The sequence below is a fragment of the Cylas formicarius genome, unplaced genomic scaffold (assembly GCF_029955315.1).
Source record: "Cylas formicarius isolate icCylForm1 unplaced genomic scaffold, icCylForm1.1 PGA_scaffold_1__22_contigs__length_36826433, whole genome shotgun sequence".
Taxonomy (NCBI): Eukaryota; Metazoa; Arthropoda; class Insecta; order Coleoptera; family Brentidae; genus Cylas; species Cylas formicarius.
Genome location: NW_026844264.1, coordinates 21,051,283 through 21,068,681, shown reverse-complemented (window position 1 = coordinate 21,068,681; position 17,399 = coordinate 21,051,283). Strand labels below are relative to the sequence as shown.

At 35.2% G+C, this 17,399-nt stretch overlaps 1 protein-coding gene and 1 long non-coding RNA gene across 2 annotated transcripts in view; both read left to right on the top strand.

The window, feature by feature from the left end:
- The window catches only part of LOC132697113 (uncharacterized), a 39,463-nt gene that overhangs the window by 8,497 nt on the left and 13,567 nt on the right, over positions 1 to 17,399 (top strand). Inside the window, exons 7-26 of the mRNA XM_060662405.1 lie at positions 2,243 to 2,926; positions 7,128 to 7,758; positions 8,602 to 8,700; positions 8,767 to 8,825; positions 8,904 to 11,694; positions 12,011 to 12,145; positions 12,199 to 12,246; positions 12,302 to 12,579; positions 12,634 to 12,723; positions 12,792 to 13,049; positions 13,111 to 13,317; positions 13,375 to 13,662; positions 13,718 to 13,822; positions 13,872 to 13,973; positions 14,019 to 14,189; positions 14,243 to 14,467; positions 14,528 to 14,933; positions 14,989 to 15,243; positions 15,298 to 16,661; positions 17,213 to 17,356. Of these exons, the coding sequence (XP_060518388.1) occupies positions 2,243 to 2,926; positions 7,128 to 7,758; positions 8,602 to 8,700; positions 8,767 to 8,825; positions 8,904 to 11,694; positions 12,011 to 12,145; positions 12,199 to 12,246; positions 12,302 to 12,579; positions 12,634 to 12,723; positions 12,792 to 13,049; positions 13,111 to 13,317; positions 13,375 to 13,662; positions 13,718 to 13,822; positions 13,872 to 13,973; positions 14,019 to 14,189; positions 14,243 to 14,467; positions 14,528 to 14,933; positions 14,989 to 15,243; positions 15,298 to 16,661; positions 17,213 to 17,356 (8,340 nt within the window). The remainder of the gene's footprint in view (positions 1 to 2,242; positions 2,927 to 7,127; positions 7,759 to 8,601; positions 8,701 to 8,766; positions 8,826 to 8,903; positions 11,695 to 12,010; positions 12,146 to 12,198; positions 12,247 to 12,301; positions 12,580 to 12,633; positions 12,724 to 12,791; positions 13,050 to 13,110; positions 13,318 to 13,374; positions 13,663 to 13,717; positions 13,823 to 13,871; positions 13,974 to 14,018; positions 14,190 to 14,242; positions 14,468 to 14,527; positions 14,934 to 14,988; positions 15,244 to 15,297; positions 16,662 to 17,212; positions 17,357 to 17,399) is intronic.
- On the top strand, positions 5,819 to 6,273 carry LOC132697275 (uncharacterized). Its single transcript, XR_009618133.1, has 3 exons — positions 5,819 to 5,892; positions 5,949 to 6,122; positions 6,180 to 6,273. It is a non-coding gene; the product is annotated as an uncharacterized LOC132697275 (long non-coding RNA).

Genomic DNA, 17,399 nt, shown 5'->3' with positions numbered 1-17,399 from the left:
CCCATCTTGCACTAACCTTATGCATACGATTCGACGAACACTTGTATCAGAAAGCTTAGTAATTTCTGAGATTTCGTTGACCTTTAAACGTCGATCACTCAATACCACCTCTTCTACAATCGCAACAATATCTTCCACTGACCGACCAGTTCTTGAATCATCTTCAATTGACTCCTGCCGCATTCGAAAACGTTTTGCCCATGCTTTCACTACAGAATACGAAGGAGAACTTTGGCCGTACACACCATTCAGCCTTTCTTTAATAATTTTAGGTGCTCACCCTTCTTTTGTCGAAAACTTTATGACTGCTCTATACTCAATTTGCGTTACTTTGCGACATTTTTTCGGACACGTCTTGTTTAAAATGCTGTCAATAAAAAACCATTTGACTTTAATTTTTTTTTCGCAGCCTACTAAGGTACATATTTAAAAGAAGACAAAGTTTTATCGTGTTACTGGAGCAGCATCTATGTCAGACCTGGAAATTTTGACGTTAACCTCGTATGTTAAACTAACAGGCTATACATATCGCACATTTTGTTTCTGTATTATATTACTTAACTTACCTTGTACGAAAAGAAATATAGACATATACAGTGAAAACCCCCTATAGCGAAACTCTGTATTACGAACAAAATTTGTTGTGCTATTACGTCTCCATACAAAGCTATGTATTAATCCACTCTGTATAACGAATTGATCACTTACCGAAAGAAAAAAATTGAAGATTTGTATCGGTCAATGTTGTAGTCGTTCCAACGTCTTAAAAATGTAAAACTAAAAGTAGAAAAGTTTGCTGAACAGCTTGGCATTATCGATTTCAAGGCTTCGGAAGGATGGTCGGGGAAGTTCAAACAGAGACATGGTATAAAATATGGAGAGATAAGTGGCGAAGCCCGTGATGTCGACAAAAACGTCACTGGCTAGAGAAGACGTGGCCAAAACTAGCAGAGAAGTACCCTGCCGACGACATTTTCAATGCTGACGAAACTGGTATATTTTACAAAATGACGCCAGAAAAAACTCTTAAATTTCGAAGCGAAAAGTGTGTGGGTGTAAAACTTTCTAAAGAACGTATAACAGTGTTAGTGGTAGCTGCCAATATGAGTGGGAGAGAAATAAGAAAGCTAGTCGTGATTGGAAAATCAACTAATCCACGATGTTTTAAGAACATTAAGCGTTTGCCGTTCACTTACAAGGCAAACAAGTCTGCATAGATGACATTGCAAATTTTTGACGAGGCGATACGGAAATGGGATGCAAAATTAAAGGGGAGGAAAATATTACTTCTCTTAGATAACTGCCCTGTACATCCCCATATTCCAGATCTACGGAATATTGAATTGGCATTTCTTCCAACCAAAACAAGTGTATTACAGCCGGTGGACCAGAGCGTAATAAGAAGTCTTAAGAGTCGGCACAGGAAAAACATTTTAATGGAAATGATCGAGCCCGAAGACAATTTTTCCATTATTATGCTAGATGCAGTCAACTTTATTAGTAAAGCTTGGAAAGAGGTGATTGCAGAAACAATTCAACACTTCTACCATCATGCAGGGGTTATTACCGAGACAGAATGCGAACAGGACTTGGAAGATGATCAGCCACTAAGCGAGTGGATAAAGCAGTTTCAAACAACAATTACGTTTACAAGTGAGGAGTTGCAAGATTTTATGGTGATAAATCAGGATTTGCCTACAGCAGCAGACTTGACAGAGGAAGCCATATTGCAACAAGCAAGAAAGAGTGACGAAGAGCACCAAGAGGAAGGAGAATATGAAGAAGTTGATCTGAGACCACCACCAACCATTCAACAAGCTCTATATTCAGTTAAGCTGCTAGAGAAATTTTTTATGTATTATTTGTCTCTCTCGAAGAAATGGTAGTACAAGCAAAAGTACGAGATTCGTATTGGCATACTAAAAAAATTCAAAAGAAAATGACCGATTATTTGAAATATTAAATGTAGTTCTTAAATATTTATATAAAATGTTCCTAAGTAGATGTTAAAATATGTACATAAAATAATTAAATATTACAGAATACATATGCGTATTGTTATTTTTCAATTGCCTATAACTCTTTTTAACGAAAACGCTGTATATTAAAAAACATCTAGTTCTTGAGAAAATTACGTATTGATGGCCACAGTTTTAATTTAATTATTTTTGGTCACCATCACCCGGTAGAAACTAGTTGAATAGCAATTTGAGCAAAATTCTTATTAATCTCCATGTTTCAGATGGATTCCAATAACATTGTCACCTCCTTTAAAGAAGAATTGACATCTAAAACCCAAATACTATCGAACTTAGAAAAAAAACTTGATTTGCAAAGAGTTCGTATAGAAGAACTAGAGATACTCTTGCACAAAGCGGAACACGCACTTAGTCAAAAAGATTGTCACATCAAATGTCTAGAAAATCAGTTAAATGATCGAGAATATTGCATAAACAGGAGCAAGAAGTTAAACCAAAAGGAATTCGAGTCGGTGGAACTGATGAGGCGCGAACTGGACGCGGCCAAAGCAGAAAATAAAAAGCTACAAGATATTGCGAACAAAATGATCTCGTTGACGGGAGACGGACACGTTAAGAAAATGCTGAAACAATCGGAGTGCGCTATCAAACGGGTGGTTCAGGAATTGGGCAAACAGTACCGCGAATGGGACAGCAAAAATAAAAAAAATGGAGACGCGGAAGATTGTACGTGCCCGACCGAGGAACTGTCAGGAAGCGACGATTGCGAAAAATTGAGGAAAGACTTGGAAGAGTTACAGAACGAAAAACAAAATCTGGAACATACTTTGAAACATTTAAAAAAAGACGGGTTGCCGCCGGAACGGCACAGAAATTTTGTACAAGACGGGCCTCAAATTGTTGGTCAACAAAAGAAGGAAACTTCTGTTAAAAAATATAAATATTCCAATAAACTATAAAAACTTTTTTTGAGGTGCGATTTATTCCAATGTTCCGATAATAAATCGCAAATACTTGTTACTTTTGAAAATCGATGAAATCGAATTTTTCGAAAGTATCTGCGCTCGTATAAAAATTTTATATCTCGGTAGCGGTTGGTCCTATGGGATCGCCGTTGGTACAGAACTGATCACCGTCAAAAAAAATTTTTTGTCTGTTTGTCCGTTCTCCGTTCTCATCTTTTGGTTTCTCCTGAATAACTTTCGTACCGTTGGAGCTACAAAATTGAAATTTTAAGTTAAGCTTATAAGAAATAACCCTGATCCGGCGCCGGTCATCCATCTTTTTTTCGCGATTTTCGACTGTTTTTTGGACCTTGCTTGCAAATTTGGACACGATAAGGGTCCGAAATTTGAAACAATCGACTTCATATTTGGCACATATATGCAACTTTGCCCCGGGACAGAACCTATTGAAAATGGGGTGGACGGCAGGGGGGTCGGGAAGTATTCTAAAAAAATAAAAAATCGCGCGTGCAAGGGGTTCAAAAAACGTCACTTTTCAAAAACTGTTTACGAGACCAAAAAAATTCTTAAACCAGAAGAAGTAGAAGATACGGCTCTATAAACTTTTATTCTTGACAATTTTTCAAAAATATACAGGGTACGCCGCAAATTCAAAAAAACTGAAAAATGGGTCCCCCTATTATTGGAATTTGGTTATAACTAAAAGACTATGATTCAGATCTCACTTTCTTTTATATTGGGATATAGCCCCCATAGCAAAAACTTTTGTATTTAAGGTTTTTACTTATTGTACAGGGTGATCCCGATATTCCGTGCTAAATGAAAAATGTGTTAACTGTCCTAAGTTTGCAGACATCAACTTCAAATTTAGCAGCAAATTTTACCAAGCATTTTTTAAAAATGTTTGAAATTTTTTGTTTGGTAATTTTAGCTTCCAGAAAAATATATTTTCCTCCATAATCGTTAATCCGTTTGGCAAAATTATTTAACGGGTAGACGCAGAAGATCCAGTGCAATAACATTTACTTTAGGCATTTTTCAGTTATATACAAGGTTTTCAAATTAAAGGCAAAAATCTAAAAGACCTAGAAAATTGTTCTTATACAGAGTAAATTATTAACCGCAAATCAAAAATCGTAAAAAATATGGCTAATTGGTTCAAACGGTGTCATAGGCCGCTTCAAGAGCTACAATTTTTGTATTTGCGGTTTTCGGCTATCACATACGCTGCTCGGGATATTTAAAAAAAATCCATATGTTATTTCGGGGGCTGTCAAGACGCGATGACATCATTAATTATTACGGTTTCAGGTTACGGTTTATGGTTTCAGAAAAAAATTATTTTCTCGAAAACCATTTACTATTTTCAAAAAATTCTTGAACCAGGAAAATCGAGGGCTATAAGCTCTATTTCGAACAATGATTGTATCTAAATGTAAATATCTAAAATATCCTAAAAATTTCCATTTTTGTGGGTAAATTATTGGTGATAAATGAAAATCCGTTAAAGATAGGATAATTTTATTTGAACAGTATCGTAAACCGTGTCGTGAGAGAGTTTCAGGTTTCGTCAATTATACGGGGCGCGAGATATTTTAAAAAATATCATTCGACAACGCGATTATTTGGGCAAATTTTAATATTTACCGATGTTTGATGTAACTTTGAAGTTCGACGAGATGTGAAGGATTTTTTATACAGCATGCATGCACAATTAAATTACATCGATTTTGCGAAGGTTTCCGTAGGAGCACGATAGAAAAACAATGCGTCCCTTTATCACACGAAGCCGCGAAGTTTTTTCCTTTTGTAATAAAAAGCTGCTTCGCGCTACGCGCTACTCTCTTTGAAAAAGAAGACATTTTCGACCACGGAAATTGGGCAGAAAAATATAAATATTCCAATAAACTGTAAAAAACTTTTTCGAGGTGCATTTTATTCCAATGTTACGATAATAAATTGCAAATATTTGTTTTTACTACTCTCTTTGAATACGACATTATAAGTATTATTAACGCCACTGGTCAATTTCATTTCCTGCAACCACTCTTCAAAATCTGATGACATGCAGAATTGTCTTTCTATAAGGAATAAACAATAGGCCAAAAATGCCAAAAATTTATAATGGTATTCCAGCAGCAATAAATAATATAATAATATATAATTACAATAAATTATTATGTATTTATATTTAAAGTAAAATATTAAAATCGATAAATCAAAAACTAATTAAGAAAATTTATGCATAAAGTTTATTTCAAAATGATATTAATTATTATTTATTATTATTATTTATATCTGCAGGATCCGCAGTCAATGCCGACAACGATGTCAGTAATGACATTTTGTGTGGTGTAAATTTCGAATCTAAAATAAATGGTTGGAAAGGTTTTCATTTGTGTGTCGTTTTTCTTTTTAGTTTACACCGAAATAACATCGCTTCGAGATTAAAATTTGGATTAATATTTGCTGATTAACTACCTATATTATTTATTTATTATTAATTTGACATTTCTCTCAGAAACGAGTATAATGTTGCTTCGTTGTGTAGACAAAACATCAGACAACGTAGCGAAAACTTATAGTAGGTCATGTGACATCCCCACCGTTGCTAATTAATTAATCTAGTTTATTTTTGCATTTCCATGGTATATATGCTTGAGTTAAAAAACTCATCCTGTCACATGTGACATCTAGCTTCTGTCGATTAGTTTTGTTAGGAGAGTTGGTCAGAAAACGTTTTTTTCTAAACTGATAAATAAGCCTTAAACATGAGTTACCTCGATAAAAAAGAGCGCGCTTTTCGCGAAGAGCTTTTTGAAATTGCTCGTGTAAGATCGGAGGCTCGAATGAAGAGGTATAGTTCCGCCGACGATTTAAGAGTTTGGTGCGATGAGGTTGAATTAAGGCGGCAACATATTCTGGAACTATTTGTCAAAAATAAAGGAGTGCGCAAAATAAATACAGGAATTCGTCCTATTACTTAGCACTTCTATTATTTTAGGGGTTTTGTATGGGCAACTTCATCCCCGTGGATGTCTTATTAAGTGCGCTCGATGTAAAAAGGAGATCGGAATTGGATAAACTTATGAGGAGAATTGAATATCTTCAAGCAGTGCTTGATATTTATAGCTCAATAGATTTAACCGCAGCCCAACGAGATCATCTAAAATTATTGGTATCAAAATCACGACCCGCTTATTTACATTTGTATGGTAAAAACTCGAAATTTTAGAAAAATCAATTAACAGATGATTTGAAGGCACTTGAACTTCTGGAGCGAAAACGTCGGCTTTCCAAAAAGGTAACATACGAAATTTCGACGAAAAGAATGAACAAATATTGCATAAAATCAAAAGATACATATTTAAGAAATTATAGGTGTTCTATAAGCGGTAATAAAGTATGGTTTAAAACAACTACGAAAAACTTAAGGGGTGATTCCTTGTTTGAAATAAAAGGTAGTTTGTTATATAAACGTGAGGTCAAAAGCCAGCCAACCAATAGGGAGGTATCATACCTAAAAGTACAAAAATAAAATATAAATATATAAACAATAAAATATTACGCAAGTATTACTATGATAAAAACACACTCGCTGCATATTTTTTTTTTAATAAGTGCAGGGAATTGAATTGGACTACCCCTATCATTTTTCTTAATTAAATTTAAGGAAAAACTTGTACGATGAAATTAGTAACTTTTTTGTCATCTGCGATTTCTTCATAAAATCATTCTCGGTTGGAAATGTCTTCACCCTATGTTCGCGATGTGGAGATACTTTAAATATCTTTCAGACAGTTGTTGCGTCAATACTAAATACTAACTTACCTAGCGGACACAAAAAAATTGGGATTAATTAGATGGTGTGTTTAAATTTGACCTAAGATGCATACTGTATGTTTTACGTATTCTAATTTCATTATGTTTTAAACGGAACACACTGTGTAATTACTTAGCTATTTTAAAAACAATACTTAAATTCATAATATTTAACGATCTATTAAAATAAGTAAAGCAAACACCTAAAACCATTAGAAACTTGTCGAAGATCGATAATTTTAAAAGATAGAATAAGACGTTTAGAAAAAGTTTAATATTAATTTTATATAATGGAGATAAGTTTAATTTTGGTTACTTTTTAGTTTTTCAATTTTTCTAATCCACCTAAATACCCTTTTAGAGAAAGGATATTGAATTAGACATGGAGAGGGTTAAGCCGTATCATAAGAAAAAAATACGGAAAAAACCGAGAACTACAAAAAGAACAAAACCGTATCCTGAAGAAGAGGATACAACGCCTAAAAAAATGAAAGTCAGGCCAGATCTCGGCAAAAAGCAGATCGAACCAAAAGAAGAATATAAATTAAGAAGGGTAGAGGTCGGGAAAGAGTTATCAGCAAGACGAGCACAAATCGATAGAGAAAAAAGGTCACCGAAATTAGATGACAGTAAATTTCGAGAGGAACGTTTAGAAATGCCAAGAAAAATAATTAAAGAAACTCCAGAAAAGTACAAACCCAAAAAGGAGAGGAGACCAAGATACGAAAAATATCCGGTGGACCAACCCGTTACAAAAATTCCTAAAGCTGAGATTCCAGAGGAAGGACTGGAAAGCGACCAAGTTATTCCGACAAGAGGAGAAATAGAAATAGATAAAGTACCTGTTGTTCCAAAAGCAGAAGAAAAAATTCAAACAGACGAGGACGAGAAAATAGTTAAGGATGAAAAACTGCCGAAAAAGAAAATACTTGCGGAACGAAAAGAAGCGAATAAAGAAATTCCAAAAATAGAAGAGGAGGAACTGCGAAAAGGTACGTCACTTTCATTGTAAGACTTTCCAATTCCCAACTTGCTGGATCAGAAGAATCACTGAATCGTGCAAGCAAATGTCTACAGGAGGGATGGAAATAACGTTGCAATTATTTAAGAGGTGATTCTAGATTTACGGATAGGAACACGGGTCCGGAAATGCTTAGTTTTCAAGAGTTGTCAAACTCTAAAAAAAATCTTGCTTCGTCTTCCAAAAAAAAAAAAAACAATTTATTGAATGTCCTTAGACTTACAATTTTACACAAAACTGCTAAGATATCTGGATCACGGTTATTTTAAATATTAAGAAAAAATCAATTAGAAGATGTTGCCAATTAGGGACATGCAATAAATTGTTTTTTTTTTCTTCAAAACGAACCAGATACGAAAAAAATTCAGGAGACAAAAAGTTGCATTTTTAATTGTTTACTTAAAAAAGAGAGGTCAAAAAAATCAGTGTCGCATATTTTTTTGTCAAAAATTCGATAGGATGCCTCCCGGGACCACACTACACTTCATAATTTTGATTTAATTAAAAAAACAGCCTCTTGTCACAACAAATTATACTACCAAATTTCAACAAAATCTGTAAAAGAATATTAAAAAGTGTTTCTTTTTAAAAAGTTCCTATTTTTTACTTAGAAGCACATCTTAAATTATTCGAACGTTATGTTCTACACCTATAAGGACAAACAGATTGTTCCTAACATATTGATTAACAATACAATACAATACAATAACAAATTGGCTTGTATGACTTTCCGACGGTATTCAAAATACTAGGGTATTGACCTCATTTACCGATTAGAATTTGTTTGTTGCTATTATATAAAAAATCGCCACAGAAAAAGAACGAAGAGGTAGAGGTAGGAGAGTTGTTCCTGAATCCAAGAAACCGCCTGGAATTTTAGCTGCGAAAGAAAAAAAGGAGTACCCTAAAAAAGGTATAAAACTTTATAGAAACTTATTCAACAAAATAATATTGAGCAAATCATATTAAATATTTTTAGAAACAAAGCCTTTTTTAGTAGAAGAAAAGAGGTTAGGTGTTACTCCTGAACTAGATAAGGTAGGGGAAGCAGCAACATGAACTGTCAAGTATTATCAACAATCTGGTAGTTATCAAAATCACCTTATTTCGTTGCAGGAGAAACCTGAAAAATCAATGGACTATACTATACCCAAGGAACGTAGAATTGAAGTTGACCTCCAGAAAAAGGAAACTGGAAAACGAAAAGGAAAGAAGAAAATGCAAGAAGCAACTGATGAAAGACTGATAATCGAGGAATTCGAAGAAGTGAAAGATAAAGATATAGACCCTCAGAAAAAATATGAAGATATACCAACAAAGGAAACGAAAGAACAAAAAATAGTTCTCGAAGACAGACGAAAAAAAAAAGCGAAGGCACCCGATGAAATAGATACTAGGAAGGATGAAGACATAAGATCAAAAGAATTGAAGCAACCAAAAATTGATCTTGAAGATCAACGGGAAAAGGAGCAGATGGAAAAGGTCCCAAGAAAAGCATTACCTACCGAAATAGCTAAAATAGAAACTCAACGGAAATTGGTATCACCGGAAGAAATTTACGCTCCTAAAGATGAGGATATACCAGCAAAGGAATTGAAGGCACCAGGAATAGACACCGAAGACAAACGAAAGAAGCTGAAAAAGATAGCAAGAAAAGAAATACCTACCGAAATAGCAAGAATAGAAACACAAAGGGACTTGGTGCCACCTGAAGATGCACAGGAGGATGAAGATATTGAAAGTGAATTGAAAAAACCAATTATAGACGAGAAAGGCAAACGGAAAAAGATCAAAAAAATTCCAAGAAAAGAAGTACCTAGCGAAATAGTAAAATTGGAATCTCAAGAAGACCTGGTCATAACGGAAGTTCGAAAGGATGAGGATATTCCAGGAACGGAATTGAAAGACATAATAATAGACCATGAAGACAAACTGGAAATTGCGGAAAAAATTCCAAAAATGGAAATACCTAGCGCAATAGCTAAATTAGAAACTCAAAGGGACCTGGTTTTAACGGAAGATGTAGATGTTCGTGAAGATGAGGATATACCAGTAAAGGAACCCAAAGATCTCGCAGAAAAGCGAAAAAAAGAGAAAAAAGCTCCAAAAAAGGACATGCCTACCAAAATAGCTAAAAAAGTTCAAAAGGATGAGGATATTCCTACAAAGGAATTGAAAGACATAATAATTGACAGCGCAGGCAAACCGAAAAAGGTGAAAGAAGTTCCAAGAAAGGAAATGCCTAGCGCCATAGCTAAATTAGAAACTGAAAGTGACCTGGTACTACCGGAAGATATAGATGTTCGCGAAGATATACCAGCAGAGGAATTACGGGAACCAAAAACAGATCTTGTAGAAAAACGAAAAAAGGAGAAAAAACCTCCAAGAAAGGATGTGCCTAGCGATATAGCTAAATTAGAAACTCTAAGAGATCTGGTGGTACCGCAAGATATAGATGCTCGTGAGAATGAGGACTTACCAGCAAAGGAATTAAAAGAACCAGAAATACATGTCACCGAAAAACTAAAAAAAGAGAAAAAAACTCCAAGAATGAAAATGCCTAGCGAAATAGCTAAATTAGAAACTTCAAAAGACCTAGTGGTACCGGAAGATACAGATGCTCGTGAAGAGGATATTTCAGAAAAAGAATTAAGGGTACCAAAAATAGACATAGCAGAAGCAAAAAAATTGAAAAAAGCTCCAAGAAAGGAAATACCTAGCGAAATAGTTGAATTAGAAACTTCAAAAGACCCGGTGGTACAGGAAGATACAGATGCTCGTGAAGACGATATATCAGCAAAAGAATTAGGAGTACCAAAAATAGACATCGCAGAAAAATCAAAAAAAGTGAAAAAAACTCCAAGAAAGGAAATACCTAGCGAAATAGTTGAATTAGAAAGTCCAGAGGAGTTAGTGCTACCGGAAGATACGGATGCTCGTGAAGAGGATATATCAGCAAAAGAATTAGGGTTACCAAAAACAGACATCGCGGAAAAACCAAAAAAAGGGAAAAAAACCCCAAGAAAGGAAATACCTAGCGAAATAGTTGAATTAGAAACTCCAAGGGAGTTGGTGTTACTGGAAGATACGGATCCTCATGAAGAGGATATATCACCAAAAGAATTAGGGGTACCAAAAATAGACATAGCAGAAAAACCAAAAAAAGGGAAAAAAACTCCAAGAAAGGAAATACCTAGCGAAATAGTTGAATTAGAAACTCCAAGGGAGTTCGTGCTACCGGATGCTCGTGAAAAAGATGTATTAGCAAAAGAATTAGGGGTACCAAAAATAGACATAGCAGAAAAACCAAAAAAAGGGAAAAAAGCCCCAAGAATGGAAATACCTAGCGAAATAGTTGAATTAGAAACTCCAAGGGAGTTGGTGCTACCGGAAGATACGGATGCTCGTGAAGAAGATATACGAGTAAAAGAATTAATGGCACCAAAAATCGACATTGCAGAAAAACCAAAAAAAATAAAAAAAACTACAAGAAAGGAAATACCTAGCGAAACAGCTGAAGTTAAAACTCCAAGGGATCTGGTGCTACCAGAAGATATAGATGCTCATGAGGATGAGGATATCCCAGCAAAAGAATTAAAGGAACCAAAAACAGATCTCACAGAAAAACGAAGAAAGGAAAAAAAAGCTCCAAGAAAGGAAATTCCCAGCGAAATAATTAAATTAGAAACCCAAAGGGTACTGGAAGAAATACATGCTGATGAAGAAATACCAACGAAGGAAGTAAAGGATCAAAAATTAGATCTTGAAGAAAAACCTAAAAAAGAGAAAAGCGCGCCAAGAAAAGAAATACCAACCGAAATAGCATTAGAAACGCAAAGAGACGTGGTGATACCAGAAGAAAGAGAAGTTCAGAGACCCAAAAGAGAAGCACCAGATAAAATTAAAGGTAATAAAGTCATAGAATATATGCAGAAGTCTACACAATAGAGTTCACTAATATTTTTTTAAAGTATGCTCTCAGTTTACTCTTATTACACAAGTTAGGAAGTTTGTGATATAATTTACTTAATGGTCTCATATACGAGATATATCACTGTAGAAGGAAAATTAGACCTTTTTAGTGTTGCAATGTTGCCGCTTCTTTCGAAAAGTAGCGGCAACTTTGATTATTTGAAATGGACCAAACTATATACCATTCCATTTTTCTCTTGGCTATCGAAACTCAAAATTGTCTCGACTCTACGATTTATATACTTTGTTAGAAAAAATTGCAAAGGAAAAAGAACGAAGAGGAAGGGGCAGAAGGATAGCAGTTGAGGAAACTAAGAAACCGCCTGGTGTCGTGGAGGTGGAATCTCAAATATTGCGAAAAGAAGTAATGAAACCTTCGGAGATAGGTATGAAGTTTTGGTTAGTTAACAACGCAATTTGTTATGGCGAATATTTTCAGTGCCCGGTATTGATGCCAAGGAGCCAATGACAACAGATCAAGTCCCAGGTAAGGAAGTAAAAGTTAACCAACGTAAAATAAGAAAATTTCATAATATTGGAAGGGAAACCCAAGGAACTGAAACCTAAAATACAAGAACGGGCGGTAATAGCTAAAAAAGAAAAATATCCCCAAATTGAAGAAGAAAGGGCAGGTGAAGAAAAACTTGTTCAAGATCGGCCACATGTACCTGAGACGGATGAAGAATATGTAGAACATGTATTGGGAGAACGGGAAGATGTTGAAAAAATCGACACTAAACGAATACCAAAAGAAGTTAAGAAACTCGAAGTTCCGGGGGATGAAATGGTTAAAAGTGCAGACGCAGTTGAGGAGAAAGACGTAATGCAATATAAAAAATAAATTGTGTAAGTATTTCATTTCCCTCAATTTCAGGATGAACGGGATGAAGACGCGACAAAACCCAGTATACCTGAAGATCAATTAAGCAAAATAGAGCGTTATGCGATGGAGAAAGCTGAAGAGGTAGCGCCGAAAGAATTTAAAAAGGACAATTTTTCGTTAGTTTTCAAAATTGTTATGCAAATTTTTAGGAGCCCAAAGATATTAGACGAGAAGACGATACATTTGAAAAAATCTCTAAAGTCAGAAAACCGGAAATAGTTAAAATAGAAGAAGAAACAAAAGTTATACAAAAGGATATGGAGGACAAGGAAAAGGATGATTCTTTCAAAAAAGAAATCACGAAAAAAATTCCTACACGAGAGCAGTTAATAAGAGACGATAGAGTTATACCCATAGTCAAGGACGAAGAGGAATTTAGGCGACTTGTAGATAAATTGCCAGTGCCAGTAAAAGTTTTGTTTCCTGTGGCTTGAATTCACATACAATTTAATATACATTTTCTAATAGCTTAAAAAAGAAATTGAGAAACACATTGATCCAGAATTAATAACAAAAGAAGAGGAGGTAACACCAATTGAATTAACGCCAATTAAAAAAAAAACAACAGTTGGCGAGGATGCGAAACTAAGAATAGAAGACATCCCTGCGGAACCAAAACAGATTATTGAAAAGCGAAAGGAAAAAAAATCTAAAGCTGCCCCAGATAAGCAAGACGTAAAAGAATCTATTAAAGTGGATAAGGTCGTAAGTGACGTTGAGCATCAATTTCAGGCAAAATTGGAGGTAGCAGATGACGAGCCACAAGTGAAAGAGTTGATTGCAGCAAAAACAGTTCCTATTACCGATAAACAGCTAGAACCAACACTAGAGAAAACAGAAATTAGCGAAACGAGGAAAATTGACGAAGAGGAATCAGATAAAGAAATTCTACAGTATAAAGAAGTTGGTATTCAAGATACAGTCACAGACAAAGTGAAGTACGAACAAGAAAAAAGAGTTGTGGAAAAGCCCGCAATGGAAGCTAAGTGGAAGAAAATGCCACCTGCAGCAGTCGAATTTGTATTAAATATTGTTCGTTACGAATTATTTGCAGCAACGAAAGTAGCATTTTTAGGAAAAAATTGCGGAACAAATGGAAGTAGCGGAAAGCGAAGAAGTTTATTTTGATGATCAAGAAGATTTAAAAAAAATTGAAGATTTGGAGGTAAAAGCAGAAAAGGTTAGTATGTTTTTTTTTCAATATTTAAGCTCTAATAATTAATTAATAGAAAGCTGTCAAAAAGCACCTCAGAAAAATTGATGTGGTGGAGGAAGTAAAAGTTCAAGTTGCTGAGGACAAAGAAGAAAAAAGGAAAATATCTGTTAGACTAGTAACGCTAGATTGACTAACCATTACAAATTGATATTTATTTTAGGTAGACAAAATCGAGGCAGATGAGAGTCCAAAGATTGTTGTCCTGAACCAAGAGAAAGTATCAGTTTTTCCAGTCCCTTCGGAGAAACCAGAAAAAGTAGAAATTGTGGATGAAATCCCCAAAGATAAAATTCTACAAAAAATTGAACTAGCCGAAGTGAATGAAAAAGTGGTAAAAATTCTTTTGAATAAATAAGCTCCAGTCGATATATCTTGTGATTTTAGCAAGAAACTATCCCTGCTGTAGACGAAAAAGCTCTTTTAGCAAAATTGAAAGACAGATTCAAGACGGTAGAAGAACAAATTGAACGGGAACCGGCTGTCAAATCAGAAGAAGAAATACAAATTGACGTGAAAGAAGTAGAGCTCGTCGTCGAAGATAAACTCCAAATAATAGAGGAGAAAGGAGTAGTGCCTAAGAGTCCCGTGGAATTTGAATTAGTAGAAAAGGCAAATTCGCAGAGTAAGAAAAGTATAGCGCATGAGTAATTGATATGTCTGTATGTGTAGGTAAAAAAAGAAAAGATTGAAATTGATAAGGTTGAACTAGATGAAGAGAAGAAAGAGTCTATTATACTGCGTGAACTGATTCCAAAAATTATGGCACATGAGAGAGAACAAATTATTGAATTAGGACCAGAAATACAATTTGCAGAAGAAAAATTGGAGGAAGCAGAGTTAGAAATTCCTCAGTTATTTTTTGAACCCCAGTTAATTGATTTGGAAGGAACAGACGGACGCAAAATCCCGACACTTTTAGAAAAGAAATTTTCCGAAGAGCACTATGAAGAAGTTGATTTTCCAGAATTAGAGGTAACTGAAATGCCTCCAAAGGAATTAGAATTGATACCGGTAGACGATAAGTTATCACCCAAAGAATTATGGGCGGCAGCTGAAATAGAGAAGGAAATATTAGGTACTATAATTTATAAAACAGTTTTAAAATAAGATAAATGATATTCATTTTATAGAAGACGACGAGTATATCGCTGTGGAGTCATTAACAGAGTTGGATGTGGAATTTGAAATAGACGAAAGATTCAAAAAAATTGACTTGGAAGATGTCAAGCCAGTACCAAGCTTGGTTATACCGCCACCTTGCACTTCCACTTGCGCTCGCGATTTGGTCCCAATTGCATTGGAAGATTTACCTACTTGTGTAGCGATATGTGCTCAAACTTCAATTAAAGAGTTCTTTCTACAACCACAGAATCTGCGTGAAATTGGTACGCAAACTGTAGCAATACTTTATATTCCTTCATATACGCAAACCTCACTAGAAACCGATGATCCTGTAGACGTGTCAGTTAAAACCCAATTCGTTGCGTTGGAACCACGTATAGCTCAAATCACAGATCGCAAAATTCAAAAATCAACCGAAACTGTATCAGCTAAGCGTTGCCAAGCTACATGCAGTATAGTTTCACCTATAGCTCCTAGAGGGAAACAGAAAGATGAAAAACCTGTTCCTTGTACAGCAATATGTTCAAATCTATCACAAGTCACAGTTCGTCGTTACCCTTCGGATGTCAATATCAAGGCGGATGATGTACCAGTTTCTACGTGCCGAGCTGAAAATAAGTGCTTAGCGTTAAGTAGAATTAAAGAAAGACGTGGACTGTTTGCAGAAGAAACCGGTGGGATAGTATTGGGTGCAGTTAATTTGGCTTCTGATGCGGTACCACCAGGATATTTTTTGCCAGAAGAGATAAGTCCCAGAAAGTCTTTACCGGAATGGGCGAACGTTCCGGTCAATAAGCTAGAGACCATGGATATAGACCTCTCTTTATCGTGCGAAGAAAACGACTACGCAATTCCAGAAGATGTGACAACACAGAATGTTACAAGAATTTCCTCTCGACAAGCTTTGGGGTTAGGTTTGGTAACCATACCAACGAATCTTGGTTCTTCGGGAAACTTACCAGAAGTCTTGTTCAAAATAAGAGTTCCCAGTAGAGGACAGTGCAGGGCGCACTGTGCCATCATTAAACTAGCAGAACAAGAAGTGGAAACCGACGAAGATGTTAGTGATTTACATACAGATTCGGAAGTAATCGAAAAATTTGTATCCGTATTTGAACAGACCACTGATTATTACTCGGCTAATGAAGATACAGATAATCTCACTAATTACGAGCCTGTTGGCCAAGTTGCGCCTGAATCGGAAGAGCAATATTTGGACCTCCAAGAAATAGCCGAGAAAAAATCGTATCACACACAAACAGATACTATTAGTCTTGAATTTCGGGAACAACATTTACAAGATGACATAATTGTTAGTGATTATCCAGCAATAGCTCAAAGGTTTGAAGCAGCAAGTACAACAAATGATCACCTCACCACAACAACCTCCACCGACACATTTTACAGTCTCACACAATCACTCACTCTTTCAAGTAATGATGGGCTAATTTTGTATGAGACAATGTCTGATAGGATTGCTAATAAAGCCGTCCAAACTAAACTATCTGGAAGGTCTGTAGTTGAGCAAACTGATTCAGAGGCGCTTTTAAGGGCACCGCCAGCTAGTGAACTTGACGGCACCTATTTGAATAGCCAAATAGAAAGGGTTTCCCCACAAGAAATATATTTAGAAGTTTTCGAGACCGAAGAAAATGTAACAGACCAGCATGGACAAATTGAGGTAGAGATTGCGCAAACCAACATTTTCATTTCAACTTATTCACGACAGAACAGGAAAATATGACAATTTGTATGTTTAATTCTTTGAAATGTAAAAATTAATGAGTTTAGATAAAAAATCATGTATTACTGGGATTTTTGGATGCGATGAAAATAGAGGTAAAAAGATAAATAATTTCGCGCAAAATATTTTTTATTATGTTTGGAATATCTTTTGTTTAAAAAAAAAACAGAAGTTCAGTTTTTAATTTCAACCAAAGCGAGACACACTGTATATTGTTGATGAATTGATGAATATTATGTTGGCCTACTGTACATTTTATTAACAGAAAAAAAGAGGACAACAAATTACTTTTCACCCCACTCTGTATGGGTTTAGGGTAAAATTTCGCACCTGTTTCCATTATTTAAGCAGGTACTGTGATCATTAAATGACAGCTCGTCAAAAAATATCCTTTACGATTTATCAAAATGACGGAGATAATAACTTCAACTTTTGTGTGTCTGTGTAAAAATGTATGTGCATTTTATTATTCACTACTTCATTTTCAGGTCAAAGAAGCATATGGCGCTGAACAACGCAAAATCGCATCCAGTGCGCTGGAGCAATTGGAAAATATAAAGCATATAGTCGAGGAAAGGGACGATCTTCGTAAAAAATTGCAAAATTCTCAGTACGAGTTAAATGAACTTAAGGTACATGTTTAGGAATATGCACGCAACATTTTGTCAATGGTTG